A 15,931-nucleotide genomic window follows, 5' to 3' on the forward strand; every position below is an offset into this window, starting at 1 on the left:
TACTGTAGCTTTGTAATATAGTCTGAAGTCAGGGAGCCTGATTCCCCCAGCTCCATTTTTCGTTCTCAAGATTGCTTTGGCTATTCGGGGTCTTTTGTGTTTCCATACAAGTTGTGAAATTTTTTGTTCTAGTTCTGTGAAAATTGCCAGTGGTAGTTTGATAGGGATTGCATTGAATCTGTAGATTGCTTTGTGTAGTAGAGTCATTTTCACAATGTTGATTCTTCCAATCCAGGAACATGGTATATCTCTCCATCTATTTGTATCATCTTTAATTTCTTTCATCAGTGTCTTATAATTTTCTGCATACAGGTCTTTTGTCTCCTTAGGTAGGTTTATTCCTAGATATTTTATTCTTTTTGTTGCAATGGTAAACGAGAGTGTTTTCTTAATTTCACTTTCAGATTTTTCGTCATTAGTGTATAGAAATGCAAGAGATTTCTGTGCATGAATTTTGTATCCTGCTCCTTTACCAAATTCATTGATTAGCTCTAGTAGTTTTCTGGTGGCATCTTTAGGATTCTCTATGTATAGTATCATGTCATCTGCAAACAGTGACAGCTTTACTTCTTCTTTTCCGATTTGGATTCCTTTTATTTCTTTTTCTTCTCTGATTGCTGTGGCTAACACTTCCAAAACTATGTTGAATAATAGTGGTGACAGTGGGCAACCTTGTCTTGTTCCTGATCTTAGTGGAAATGGTTTCCGTTTTTCACCATTGAGGACAATGTTGGCTGTGGGTTTGTCATATATGGCCTTTATTATGTTGAGGAAAGTTCCCTCTATGCCTACTTTCTGCAGGGCTTTTATCATAAATGGGTGTTGAATTTTGTCGAAAGCTTTCTCTGCATCTATTGAGATGATCATATGGTTTTTCTCCTTCAGTTTGTTAATATGGTGTATCACATTGATTGATTTGCGTATATTGAAGAATCCTTGCATTCCCGGGATAAACCCCACTTGATCATGGTGTATGATCCTTTTAATGTGCTGTTGGATTCTGTTTGCTAGTATTTTGTTGAGGATTTTTGCATCTATGTTCATCAGTGATATTGGCCTGTAGTTTTCTTTCTTTGTGACATCTTTGTCTGGTTTTGGTATCAGGGTGAGGGTGGCCTCGTAGAATGAGTTTGGGAGTGTTCCTCCCTCTGCAATATTTTGGAAGAGTTTGAGAAGGATAGGTGTTAGCACTTCTCTAAATGTTTGATAGAATTCACCTGTGAAGCCATCTGGTCCTGGGCTTTTGTTTGTTGGAAGGTTTTTAATCACAGTTTCAATTTCAGTGCTTGTGATTGGTCTGTTCATATTTTCTATTTCTTCCTGGTTCAGTCTCGGCAGTTTGTGCATTTCTAAGAATCTGTCCATTTCTTCCAGGTTGTCCATTTTATTGGCATAGAGTTGCTTGTAGTAATCTCTTATGATCTTTTGTATTTCTGCAGTGTCAGTGGTTACTTCTCCTTTTTCATTTCTAATTCTATTGATTTGAGTCTTCTCCCTTTTTCTCTTGATGAGTCTGGCTAATGGTTTATCAATTTTGTTTATCTTCTCAAAGAACCAGCTTTTAGTTTCATTGATTTTTGCTATTGTTTCCTTCATTTCTTTTTCATTTATTTCTGACCTGATCTTTATAATTTCTTTCCTTCTGCTGGCTTTGGGGTTTTTTGGTTCTTCTTTCTCTAATTGCTTTAGGTGCAAGGTTAGGTTGTTTATTCGAGATGTTTCCTGTTTCTTGAGGTAGGCTTGTATTGCTATAAACTTCCCTCTTAGCACTGCTTTTGCTGTGTCCCATAGGTTTTGGGTCATCGTATCTCCATTGTCATTTGTTTCTAGGTATTTTTTGATTTCCCCTTTGATTTCTTCAGTGATCACTTCATTATTAAGTAGTGTATTGTGTAGCCTCCATGTGTTTGTATTTTTTACAGATCTTTTCCTGTAATTGATATCTAGTCTCATAGCGTTGTGGTCGGAAAAGATACTTGATACGATTTCAATTTTCTTAAATTTACCAAGGCTTGATTTGTGACCCAAGATATGATCTATCCTGGAGAATGTTCCATGAGCACTTGAGAAAAATGTGTATTCTGTTGTTTTTGGGTGGAATGTCCTATAAATATCAATTAAGTCCATCTTGTTTAATGTATCATTTAAAGCTTGTGTTTCCTTATTTATTTTCATTTTGGATGATGTGTCCATTGGTGAAAGTGGGGTGTTAAAGTCCCCTACTATGATTGTGTTGCTGTCGATTTCCCCTTTTATGGCTGTTAGTATTTGCCTTATGTATTGAGGTGCTCCTATGTTGGGTGCATAAATATTTACACTTGTTATACCTTCCTCTTGGATCGATCCCTTGATCATTATATAGTGTCCTTCTCTGTCTCTTGTAATAGTCTTTATTTTAAAGTCTATTTTGTCTGATATGAGAATTGCTACTCCAGCTTTCTTTTGATTTCCATTTGCATGGAATATCTTTTTCCATCCCCTCACTTTCAGTCTGTATGTGTCTCTAGGTCTGAAGTGGGTCTCTTGTAGACAGCATATATATGGGTCTTGTTTTTGTATCCATTCAGCCAGCCTGTGTCTTTTGGTGGGAGCATTTAATCCATTTACATTCAAGGTAATTATCGATATGTATGTTCCTATTCCCATTTTCTTAAATGTTTTGGGTTTGTTATTGTAGGTGTTTTCCTTCTCTTGCGTTTCTTGCCTAGAGAAGTTCCTTTAGCATTTGTTGTAAAGCTGGTTTGGTTGTGCTGAACTCTCTCAGCTTTTGCTTGTCTGTAAAGGTTTTAATTTCTCCATCGAATCTGAATGAGATCCTTGCTGGGTAGAGTAATCTTGGTTGTAGGTTTTTCTCCTTCATCACTTTAAGTATATCCTGCCACTCCCTTCTGGCTTGCAGAGTTTCTGCTTTGTAGTCTTTTTGATGATGGCCATCCTGACAGGTGTGAGGTGATACCTCTTTGTGGTTTTGCTTTACATTTCTCTGATGATTAGCAATGTTGAGCATCTTTTCATGTGCCTGTTAGCCATCTGTGTGTCTTCTTTGGAAAAATGTCTGTTCAGGTCTTCTGCTCATTTTAAAACTGGGTTGTTTGTTTTTTTGAGGTTGAGTTGTATGAGCTGTTTATATATTTTGGGTATTAACCCCTATGGGTTATATCATTTGCAAATATTTTCTTCTATCAGGAGGTTGTCTTTTCATTTTGTCGATGGTTCCTTTGCTGCGCAAAAGCTTTTAAGTTTAATTAGGTCCCATTTATTTATTTTTGCTTTTATTTCCCTTGCTTGAGGAGACAGATCTGAAAATATATTGCTAAGACAATATATCACAGAGTGTACTGCCTGTATTTTCTTCTAGGAGTTTTAGGGTTTCAGGTCTTACATTTAGGTCTTTAATCCATTTTTAGTTTATTTTTGTTTATGGTGTTAGAGAATGTTCTAATCTCATTGTTTTACATGTAGCTGTCTAGTTTTCCCAGCACCACTTATTGAAGAGACTGTCTTCTCTCCATTGTATATTTTGTCTCCTTTGTTGTAGATTAATTGACCATAAGTGTGTAGGTTTATTTCTGGGCTCTCTATTCTGTTCTACTGATCTATGTGTCTGTTTTTGTTCCAGTACCATACTGTTTTGATGACTGTAGCTTTGTAGTATAGTCTGAAGTCAGCAGCATGATTCCTCCAGTTTTTATTAGTTTTATATGCCATGCCTACATTTGGTTTTCTTTTTCTTTTTCCTGAGGAGTCAAACACGATTTATTTTAGAACTAAACAGAACAGATTGAATAAACAAAAGTTTTATCCTAAAATTTCCCAATAGACATTTTCTCACCAGGCTGCAAGTTATTGATTTTATCAGTCCCAGCAGTGCCCATCATAATATTCACAAAGATGTACAAATTGTATCAGTTGGTTGAAGAGTCAAGTTTGAAAATAAGTCTTTTTATTCTTTGTGCTTTAGAATAATTTTCAAAACACATCTATCATGCTCTTAGCCCATACTTGTTCAATTAAATTTTTCTTCTAAAAATAACTTAGAGCAAGAGAATAATTTATTCATACTTAAAAACAGAACTCATCCATTTTCTCCAGTGCTCCATGGAGGAAAAAACTAGTCCAAACACATAGATGTAGCAATAACCATGTTTCCTATTTTGGCTTCTTTGTTTTAATAACCAGAGAAAATCCTTTGTTGTTCTTATCTTAGTTTGAACACAGTGGTATCAACATCCTTTTCTTCCTCTGAATCTTGATTTGGCATCCAAAATTGATCTTTTACATTTGAAAAATGGGTATTTCAAAGTTTTGCAGTTTCCTTCCTTCAAACAAGGTACTTCCCAAGTACTTCTCAGTGTACTTCCTTTCCTTGAGCACACAGTGCAGCTGAAGCAGACATGTGCCTAGATCCTTTATCATGCCTGTGTGTGAGCTGCTCACTGGCTTGTCCTTTCAATACTGGGACGGCATCTCCCTCTGCTGCAGCCTCAATCTGCTTCAGTCCACAATGACTGCCTAGGTTTTGTTTTCTTTCTTTCTTTCTTTCTTTCTTTCTTTCTTTCTTTCTTTCTTTCTTTCTTTCTTTCTTTCTTTCTTTCTTTCTTTCTTTCTTTCTTCCTTCCTTCCTTCCTTCCTTCCTTCCTTCCTTCCTTTCTCTCTTCTTTCTTTCATTGAATTATAATTGATTTACAATGTTGTGTTAGTTTCTGGTATACAGCAAATTGATTCAGTTTTATATATATATAATATATATATACATATTATATATAAATATATATAATATATATATATAATTATATATATATTCTTTTTCATATTCTTTTCCATTATGGTTTATCACGAGATATTGAATATAGTTCCCTGTGCTTATATGACCTGTTGTTTATCTGTTTTATATTTAGCAGTTTGTATCCGCTAATGCCAAACTCCTAATATATCCCTCCCCCTGCTTCCCCCCTTGGTAACCATACGTTTGTTTCCTATGTCTGTGAGTCTGTCTGTTTTGTAAATAAGTTCATATCTGTGTCATATTTTAGATGCCTCATGTAAGTGATATCACATGGTATTTGTCTTTCTCTTTCTAACTTATTTCACTTAGTATGATAAGCTCTAGGTCCATCCATGTTGCTGTAAATGGCATTATTTCATTCTTTTTTATGGCTGAGTAATATTCCATTGTATATATGTTCCATATCTTCTTTATCCATTCTTCTGCCGATGGACATTTAGGTTGTTCCATGTCTTGGCTATTGTAAATAGTGCTGCTATGAACATAGGGTTGCATGTATCTTTTCGAATCACAGTTTTCTTTGGGTATATGCCCAGGAGTGGGATTGCTGGATCATATGAAAACTCCATTTTTAGTTTTTTAAAGAACACCCATACTGTTTTCCATAGTGGCTGCACCAATTTACATTTCCACCAACAGTGTAGGAGGGTTCTCTTTTCTCCACACCCTCTCCAGGTTTTCTTTATGAATACACTGCTTGGAGCTCAGAGCCTTCTGAATTTGTGTCTTGATGTGTTTCATCAGTAGTCAGTATTTCTTTAATTATTGCTTCTTTAGTCTCTCCTTTCCATCTAGAATCTCAATTTCACACGTTAGACCTTTTCATTATGTGCCTTATGTTGCTTATGTTTATTTCCACGTTTTCTATTCTTTTTCCCTCTCTCTCTGCATCAATCTGGATCTTTTCTACTCTTTTGATTAATCTTCTCATTGTTGTGTTTAATCTGGTTTTTCACTTATCTATTGAATTAATTTAAATTGTTTTAATATTCAGGTTGGCATTTCCACTTGCTTCTTTTTTTTTTTTTTAAAAAATAGACTCCAGTTCTCAGAAGAAATTCTCCATCTTTTCATCTATTTTCTGGAACATATTAATCATAATTATTTTTTACAGTTCCTGTCTGATAATTCTAGAATCTGGGTTTTCTATTACTTGATATTTAAAAAATTGGATTTAGGTCATTTGTGCCTGTATACTGTCATGCCTGGTATTTTTGCAGTGAACACCTTAAATTGTCTAAAAATTTAAAAATTATAGTGGCTTTGAATCATGTTATCTTCTAGAAAGTATTAAATTTCTTTGTGGCTGGCAGAGTTTGGACAGCTCACCTTGATCCAACCATGGGTTTAGATGATTTGAAGCTGTGTTTCAGGCTTTGTGAGGGGTGTCTATTTCTGATTCCCTTTATCCTTGGGCATAGCCTATCAGGGTCTCAACTGAAAACCAGTACCTTCTCTTTGGTGGGCCCTAAACTCCAACTTTTGTTTCCCCAAATCTATGGGATTGCTAACATTATTGCTTAGCTTTTTTTTTAACCTCTTTGCAGCTGCTTTTTCAAAAACGATCTTTTAATTTTATTTTGTAATGAAGCCTTCCCTGACCATCCTCCCTAAAGTATCCCCCATCACTATCATTCATTTTGTTTTATGTTTAGATTTACAGAAATTCCCATATACCCTTCACTCAGGTTTCCCTAATGTTAACATTTTACATGTCATGGTACATTTGTCAGAACTAAGGAATAAATATTGGTACATTACTATTAACTAAACTATAGACTTTATTTGGATTTCTCCATTTTTTTTTTTTTTTTTTCCTGATCGTCCATTTACTGTCCCAGGATCCAATCCAGGATACCACATCACATTTAGTCATCACGTCTCTTTAGTTTCCTGTGAATTGTGACAGATTCTCAGTCTTTCCTTGTTTTTCCTGACCTTAACAGTTTTGAAGAATCTTGGTCAGGTATTTTGGAGAATGTCACTCAGTTTGAGTTTGACTGAATTTTTTTCTCATGTTTAGACTGAGGTTATGAGTTTTTGGAAGAATATCAGAGTGGTAAAGCGCCCTTCTTGTCACATGATATCAGCAGGTCCATGATATCACCATGACTTATCACTGTGGGTGTTAACCTTGAGCATTTGGGTAAGGTACTGTCTGGCAGTTTCCTCCACTGTAGAGTTACTCTTTTTCCATTCCCATTCTCTGTTCTTCGGAAGTAAGTCATTAAGTCCATCTCTTACTCAAGGATTGGGAAATGAGCTCCACCTCCTCGAAGAGGTTATCAGTTAGGTTTGTTTGGCGTCTCAGACTCTCAACACATACATGTGCATCTGAGAATTTGGCAAGTGCCCGGAGAAACTTCATGCAAAATATTAAGCTCACTTTTCTGTCGTTCCTTTTTCTCTAGGATATCGGCTCTTCAATTTCTGGCTGCTTGTAACTCATTTTTTTGTCCTTCCAGCCCAGTGGAACTGCTAGGCCCCTGTTTTTTGTTTTGCTTTTTTGTCCTGCAATGAGAATCAGAAAATACCTCGAGTGGAGAAAACACCAATTTAGAACCAACTTCAGTATGTTTTCCTTTCCTCCGGCCCTTCAATTCACAGCTGTCTTGTTGCTCCCCATTGCCTTCAGGCTCCTGATTTTATTTTTGATCCAGTTTTTATAGTTGTTCTCAGTAGGAGGGTTTGTCAGATACAGATTACTGCTTCATAGCCAGGAGGCAATAGGGAGCCACTGACGGCTTCCCACAACTACTCTGCATTATGTGCATGGCTTCCCTCAACTGGCTCGCTTTTAGCCCATCTTTCTGTCTTTCTCACCTGATGCTTTCCTTAGAGATCAGCTGTAACTTTTCTACTTCTTTTCTTCCCTCAAGCAGTTTTTCTTTACTAGCTCTTATTTCTACTCTTACACCCAACTCATAGTCCATTGTTTACACAGTAGCGGAGTAATCTTTAAAATATTAAATCTTTGCATTGAATCCCATTTGCTCTTAGAATGAAACACAGTTCCTCACCATGGACTTACATGATCAGCCCTGATCTCCCTCTCCGATCACACCTCATGCCTATCTCCCCTTATCTCAGCAAGCTACAGATGTTTTTTCCACTTGTCTTTGAGCTCAGACCTTCACACAATTAGTTTTTTCATCATTCATGTTTCATTTAAAATGTTACCTTCTCAATAAAGCCTTCCCTAACCATCCTCTCTGAAGTCCCTCTCCCCCCATCATTATCATTCATTGTTTTCTTCATAGTTATTATCCTCATCTAAAATTTTTTTACTCATTTACATATTTACTTTTTCATTTTAAAATATAAGCAGCACAATAATAGGAACTTTCTTCTCCACTGTATTGCCAGTGCCTACAGTAACTCTTGGCACATAGTAAGCATTAAATGAATGAATGAAATCCTATAAGATTTCTTTATTATATGACACACACTGTATTTGTTCTCCTGATGAACTCTGTCATTAAATTATCACAATAACCCTATAGAGTCTATTATTGCCCTCATTTTACAGAGGAATAATGTTTAAGGCACAGAGGGATCAAGTGTTTTGTTCAGTTATAGCAGGTACTGGTGGTGCTGGGATTTGGTCCCAAGCCTGCACTTTAAAAAAAAAATTTATTTATCTTTGGCTGCATTGGGTCTTCGTTGCTGTGCGCGGGCTTTCTCTAGTTGCGGCGAGCAGGGTCTACTATTCGTTGCGGTGCGTGGGCTTCTCATTGCGGTGGCTTCTCTTGTTGTGGAGCACGGGCTCTAGGCATGTGGGCTTCAGTAGTTGTGGCACGTGGGCTCAGTAGTTGTGGCACACGGGCTTAGTTGCTCTGCAGCATGTGAGATCTTCCCGGACCAGGGCTCAAACCCCTGTCCCCTGCATTGGTAGGCAGATTCTTAACCACTGTGCCACCAGGGAAGTCCCCCAAGCCTGCACTTTTAACCCCTAACTTCATTTTTTAGACTTATGATCTGTACTGTATACTTCAGGTTATTTGTTATAATCAATTAGGTTTTCTATTAATTTTACATGTGGCAACTTCCTCTCAACTAAATAATAGTTTCCTTGATGACAAAAATGTGGTTGTGTTGTGGATTTGCACCAGAGGAGTTTTGAGAATAGGTATCTGCTGTTTTTGCCCAACCAGCATCCATTCGTCGCTCTTCTGGTAACAGCACCTGGATTTTCCTTGAGGAACTCCCCTCACCTCACCCACTGTCACTCCAGATGGTTTGGGTGGAGTTAGCCCAAGATCCAGGGGTGGGAGGGCCTGACACAGGACTACGTAATCAATATACTCCAGCCCCTGAACAGCGACTTGCTCAGGAATAAACAAATGACCCAAATCTATCCAATTACAATGAATTAAACTTAGTGCTTTGAGGATGTAAATAGGAGAGCCCACTCCCCTCACCAGCCCCCTCCACCCCCATTAAAAAGAAACAAAAAGGATGAAGCCAGTACTGAGTGGCGAGTTGGAGAGAAGCTGGATTCCCAATGATATTGTTTGAGCACCTGCATCTAGCCAGCCTCAAACCGTGATCTCCTCTGGCCTTTTTAGTTAAATGGATCAATCCATTTATTTTGTGCTTAAGCCAGTTTTAGTTGGATTTCTCTTCCCTTTACACCTGAAAGAGCCCTGATTCATATAGTTCTCCACAAATGCCTATTGATGGTTGATTGGCTATGTGGACATGCAACTTGTACCTAACCCAAGAGTGCATCCATGTAGCCTGACTAGAGGCAGAAGGGTGTCTTGAGTGACCTTGCAGAAAATCTCACCACGCACCTTCCTCTGCTCTCTCCTTGACTCTGTGTGAGGGCGGGCTCTCCTTTCTCAGGTGGTGGTAATAGTGAGTCAGATGGAGCAGTTGCTGATGCTTGGATATCAATTAGTGAAACTCTAACTGCCTGAAAACCTCTCAGACATGTCCTGAGTGTCTTAATCTCTCAGTAGGCCTTCTCCTCTAAAGGCTTAGGTGGCTGATAATATGTTTGAGCTGTTGATCCTTTCTTTGATCACCCTTATAGGATTATTCTGCAATGAGATGGAACAGCCGAGGAACTGGGGCTGTTATTTGGTTGTCTTGCTTATGATTAGGCCATGTTGCTTCACTCTGGCATTTCAGTTTTCTTTCTCCTCCTTTTGCTGGTGCTGGAATAGAAACCCTTCAATGGCATTCTCACCAAAGCTTGTGTCTTCCGATTCCTCCAGCTCTCACCAAGTTGTAGAAAGGTCAGAGGAATCCTCAAATAGGAAAATAGGGTTTATCAATTCCTTGCACACCCAAGGCAGTTTCCCCTCATTATCATCTTATTTCAAAACCCTGGTACCTGATCCTTAAGGCAATGTCGGGGAGAGTCAGGGCAGGTGTTATTCGTTCCAATTTACAGATGAGGAAAAGAAGGTGCAGAGAGATACAGCTACAGGGCAGCAGATCCATTCCAAGACCAGTGCTCTCATTCTTACACCACGCCAGGACACTCTGACCACCCAGGTCTTTGCAACAGCAGACGGTTGGTAATACTTGTCATTCTTCAAGACCAGGCTCCAATGACATCTCTTCTAGGCTGTCTTCACATATGACCCAGCTGGAAAAGATCTCTTGTCGGAACCTGTAAGGGACTCTACCAGGTATTCCTATGGTTTTGTAACTTTTTACCTTGTAATATAATCATTTGTGTATCTTTTCATCTTCTTTCTGAGAATTTAAGCTCCGCTGTCCCCTCAGCACATAGATAGCAGAGTGTTTGATCTGTAGTAGGTATTCAGGCAATGTTTATTGAGAGTGTGAACAAGTAAATAAATGCCTTAATTTTTTTTTTGTTTGTTTGCAGGGGTGGCAGGTGGGAGGGTGGTATATCTGAAGGGACCAGAATTGTTTCCAAAGTACCCGGAGGACTGTTAGGTGGAAGAAGGGTTGAATTTGTTCTGTGCCTTCCCAAAGGGCAGAAGTAAGCCCAGTGGGTAGACATTTCAGGGGACATAGGATGTCCCTATGTTCAGCTCAATATAGTATTTCCTATAGCCAAACTCTTGAAAGGTGATGGGTCTGTCTTATAAGGTAGTTAATGCATGTGTCATTGAAAGTATGAAAGCAGGTATTGGATGATGACAAAGATAGTGCAGAGGACATTCCAGCATCTTAGGAGGGACTGGGCTTCTAGGCTCCCTTCCTACTCACACAGTAGTATTCAAGAGATCTTCAGTGTGGTTTGTTGTGGAATGCTCTTGGGAGAAAAACTTATACTCAAAAGGTAAATCCTCACTCATTTTATATACATGTAGATGGTGGTCACAATGACTAGGAATGTGGGCTTCGTTGTTTAAGTTCTGGCTTTGCTACTTGCTAACGTGTGACCTTGGCAAAGCTACTTAACAGCTCTGAACCTCAGTTTCCTGATCTGTAAAATGGTGATGATAACAATACCCACCTCACTGGGATATTGTGTAGTCATGCAGAAAAAAACAGCCTGGCACAGAGAAAGTGCCCAATTATTATTATCGTTATTATTACCACCACTCTCCCTCTCCCGCCATGATCCCTAGCCTGTGAGTGTGTCCTGAACTTCCTGGGGGCTGTGTCCGTCCTTCCTCCTGGTAGCACCTCAGGCTTCAGGCAGAAGAGGTCCAGGCAGGGCCCCCAGAAGTCCCAGAGCTTGTGCCTCTGAGCAGTCAGTTGACAGCTGACTGTGAGACTGGGGATCTGAGTCTTTGAGGCCTCCAGCCACTTTCCAAAGCCAACAATGCAAGATAAAAAACACAGTATCATTTCTCTACTCTCTCCTGGGATCCTGGTTGCCATCACTAATTAAAGGCAGTTTTTTCCTGAATTTCAGAAGCAAGGGGTCGTTTTTTGTTTTAAAAGCTTTGCATCTAACATTGGGTTCCCAAAAGGCTGATGACGGTTTCTTCAGTTTCCCTCCAAATCCCTGACCTGAATTTCCAGTGCCTGGGTTATTAGTGCATCAACAAAACATGTACTCTGGGATTAGAAAATCCATACTTGTCCTTTGGTCATTTAGAAAGTGGCAAGAGGAGATCTCAAGTCCCCAGCTCATCCTTTGGTTGAGAGCAAAGTTGCTCCCAGAGTAATTCTCTGTCCTGAGCGGTTTGAGATTTAATAAGGGTGGAACAAAATTGACTCAAAGACTCTCTTCTATAGTTCTTCTTTTATATAAGCTCCTTGATAAGAAATTATTACATATGGTAGGTGCTTAATAAATGTTTTATCTACATAATATCATCTCCATTTTAAAGAAGAGGAATGAGGTAGTGTTTTCACTTCTGCTTTAAACATAAAGAAACACAGAGGCACAGTAACTCATCCCACCCAGTTAGTAAGGGATAGAGTTGAGACTACAAATCTGGCCCCCAAAACTTGGATCATTTATGGTGAATCATGCTGTCTTCTGTTAGGAGGGCTATAGGGGACGACTTATTATTTATATAATAAATTTAGCAAATTAACAAAACAGTTGTAGAAACGTCAGACACGATAACATATACATGCAATGAGCTGACATATACATGTTCATGTTTACCGCTCAGGCCAACCCTGCGACGTTGATGTTCCTATCCTTGATTTATAGGTAGGAAAAAACTGACTCCAGGAAGTGAAGGAGTTTTCTCAAGCTAGCAAAATAGCCCAAAGAAGCAAAGCAGGATGCAAAAACTGCTTCCTAAACCATTGGGTGGTGCATTTTCCATCGCATCACAGTTGTAGCCCTCCAACAAATAACTTTTTAAAAATCACCCTCAGAATATACCTTCTTTAACTTTTTCAAAGCACTTTAAGGGATCTTTGTGGAGTCTCTCCATGATCCACCAAGTCTGGCAGAACAGGATTTCAATACCCCGTTTTAGTAATGACAGGTTTGCCTCATGTCAGACAAGGAGACTGATGGGCAGGTGGGAACCAGCTCTTCTGATGTACGCAAAGCTCAGCTCTGGTTCTCCTCTGCTTCATATTTTGTTTTGCTCAATTTCCCAATCCCTTGAGTCATTAAATTTCTCTTGACCACTCAGGGTCTCCAGACTGGTGCTTCCTTGGGCCTCCCCTTCCCAGTCATTCATTCGGTCCACACACTGTACGCCAGGTAGCTGCTGAGAGAAGAGTTTACCTGAAAACCAGCTATTCTGCTCTACCCCTCACTTCCCCACTCCTTATCTCTCTCCCAAACCTATTTACTGGAAACTATCCTACCCCTCAGGGACCTCAGAGCTCATAAACACATCTGGTTTTATAGATACACATTTAAGTTTATGATAACCTAAAGTGTTATCCCTGTGTAACAGAGATCACTGTGAGAATGGGAAAAAGTCAACAACAAGTTCTTAGAGACAAAGGAGAGAGCTTGAGATTGAGGTTATGAGATCAGTCTTTGGAGTCAGATAATGTGTGTTCGAGTGTCTGTGTGGCCCCTTGTTAGCTGTGTGACTGTAGGCAAGCTAGTTAAGTCTTTCCAGCCTTGTTTCCTAATCTAGTAAATGTGTCCAATTTATAGGGTTATTGTGAAGATCACGGGAGGTAATTAATATAAACTGTTTAGCACAGGCATGCATTCTTTTGTTACTATAGTAAGTGCTAAATAAATGGCAGCGCCATTAATTGGGTAGATAAGACTTACTAGAATAATTCGGATACAAAGCAGGGACTCTATTTCAACAACTATAGAATCTCCAGTGCCTTCTTCAGGAACTGGCTTAAAGTTGAGGTTCTAGGTCTGTATCTGTGGGTATCATCTTAAATGATTTTCTTGCTCCAGGCATGTGCTAAGAGTTTAGTGTGTATTATGTCATTTAATCCTCCCAGTACCCCTAAGGAGGGTATTCTGGCTCTCTTACAGATGTTACAGATGATGAAGTGAGGTTTGGAGAGTTTAAGTGAGTCATTCGTGGTCACATGGGCTACTCTAAAGACTATGGACCAGCAGAGTCAAGGTTTGAAGCCAGTGATATCTGCTTCCCAAGCCTGTGTTCACTCTCTAATTTGAGGAGTGATTTATTCAGTCAAGCAGCATTTCCACTGGGAGAGATACTGGATCTAGTGCTGGGAATGCAGTGGCAAAGATGGCACAGTTGCTGCCCATACGGAATTCATCATCTGGGAAGTGGACTCCTATAACATGGGGAGGGAGGATGAGGGCCACGAAGTGGGCAGCGTGGGAGCTGTGAGCACGCTCCAGAGGGACTTGTTGTCTCCTGGAGGAGGTGGAATTCAGACTTTGGAGATGGGTAAATGGTAGATCAATGAGAGGAGGGCGTTCTAGAGAGTAAGCTTAGCTGGGGCCAGTGGTGGGGGCAGAACTCCCTTAGGAGATGGCCTGTGGGTCTCAGCGGAGGGTTTGGAGGAGAGCAGTGGGGAATAAAGCTGAAGAGCAAAGTGAAGACCAAGCTGCAAAAATGCGGAAGAGCAGCTTAAGGAGGGCGAAGGTAAGCTAGGCAAAGCTGAGTTAGAAATTAACACAGACTTGGGAATGTGGGAGCTTGCATACACAGAAAGTGTTTGCTAGAACGTGGGAAGGCAATGATGAATTTGAACCAGTTTTGATTCTTTTGAGACGATCTTCCTTGCCAGAGGGGAGGCTCTGAATGTCAGGTAGGTGAGCAGGGTCAGGAGAGATCATTTTAGGGAGTGGGAGTTCGGGGTCGTCTCCCATCAGACGCTGGGTCTCAGCTGTCCTGCCCCACTTCTCTCCCAGGAGATTGCGAGCGTGGAATGAGATATGGTAAGCCCGCCACAAGCCTCAAAGCCCTGTGTGCACTGTGGGGTGACTATGTCTAAGGGGGCACAGGATGGGCCGTGCACCTCTGACGATTCTGCCGAGGGCCAGTCCTGCTGCTTCCATAGGAGCTCCTGGGAGAGGCCCTGCTGGGCATTTTCTGCAGCTGAATTGCAGCCACATTGCTTTACACTGTTATTCCACTGGCCAGTCATGAGGTTATCGAGTCATCGAACACTCCGGGAGCCCTGCAGGTGGGAGGCAGCTCCTGCAAACTGCATTTGCTTCTCTGTGATTACACTGCAGTCTGTAAAGGAGAACAGTTCCCATATTTATGTATGGGTTTCCAAATGAAAGTGAGCGCAAGCAATTGAGCATGTGATGTTCTCTTCTTTCTTTCTCTTTAAAAATTACCATCAGTGCTGCTCCATTCTCGTGCCACTCCTGTGCGGTGTAATACATTTGGTGGCCCTGGAGAGCTGGCCCTGAACCCATATTCTGTGTGTGGGCTCAGAGCAGGGTGGTGGGGTCCGGCGTTGAGAGCGCTTAATTTGGAGCCAGACACAGTTCCTCACTACAGTCACCCAAATGAGACCACCTCAACTAATTCCCCGGTCAGAGGTCCTCCTTCAGTTTGGCTGGAATCTGAGCAACTCAGTATGGTCAATACCAGTCTCTCATGGTAACTGGCAAGAATGTATGTCATTGGTTAAGCAAGTAGAAGGACAATCACTGAGACTTAAATCATGCCGGACTTAAATGACTGAGCTATCTTGAAGGCAGGAATGCATGAGGGTAAATGACAAATGGGTCTTCAGGGGTACAAAAGTCCAGAGCCACCAGTCCTAATTTTTCTCTCTGTCCCCAAGGGCCTTCTCTAGAGACCCTGGTCCACATCTCTTTATCTCCTTCTCAGAGAAGAACCTAAAAATATAGCCTTGAGCATCCACTGACTGGGGGAACATTGAGAAAACAACAAGGCTCGTATCCACAGCCCTCAGAGTGCTATTCCAGGCCATTCGCAACTTAGAAACCACACCTCTTTTTCGTCCCATCTCCATTCACTCCTTTTCTCAGTCAGTCTGGAATACGTTTCCTGAATTTTATGTCTAATGAAATGCTAGACATTATTCAAAATCCTGCTGAAAAAGGCCACATCCTCCCTACAGTTTTTCCTGCCCTCCGTCTGGTTGGTTCTCTCTTGTTTGTACAAACCTAGGGCACTTGGTTTGTGTGACAGCAGTGTCCAGAATGTGGACCTCGTGGGCCTGGTGTCTGGGAAGTCGTGGGCAAAGTCATGGACAAAGATGTGGAAGTGAGGTACATGGTGAGGAAGTTGTTTCCTCTTCAGTATCTCTGACTATACCAAGAAGAAGGTCTCCTGTTGGTGCCGCCGTGACTTTTAACACCTT

General features: G+C 40.5%; 1 protein-coding gene across 1 annotated transcript in view; it reads right to left on the bottom strand.

The window, feature by feature from the left end:
• Positions 1–7,719, bottom strand: part of GLRA1 (glycine receptor alpha 1) — a 105,369-nt gene extending 97,650 nt beyond the window's left edge. The window contains exon 1 of the mRNA XM_068534891.1: positions 7,610–7,719. Coding sequence (XP_068390992.1) covers positions 7,610–7,719 — 110 coding nt within the window. The remainder of the gene's footprint in view (positions 1–7,609) is intronic.
• Between the last annotated feature and the right edge of the window lie 8,212 nt (positions 7,720–15,931).

The sequence above is a fragment of the Eschrichtius robustus genome, chromosome 2 (assembly GCF_028021215.1).
Source record: "Eschrichtius robustus isolate mEscRob2 chromosome 2, mEscRob2.pri, whole genome shotgun sequence".
NCBI classification, from domain to species: domain Eukaryota; kingdom Metazoa; phylum Chordata; class Mammalia; order Artiodactyla; family Eschrichtiidae; genus Eschrichtius; species Eschrichtius robustus.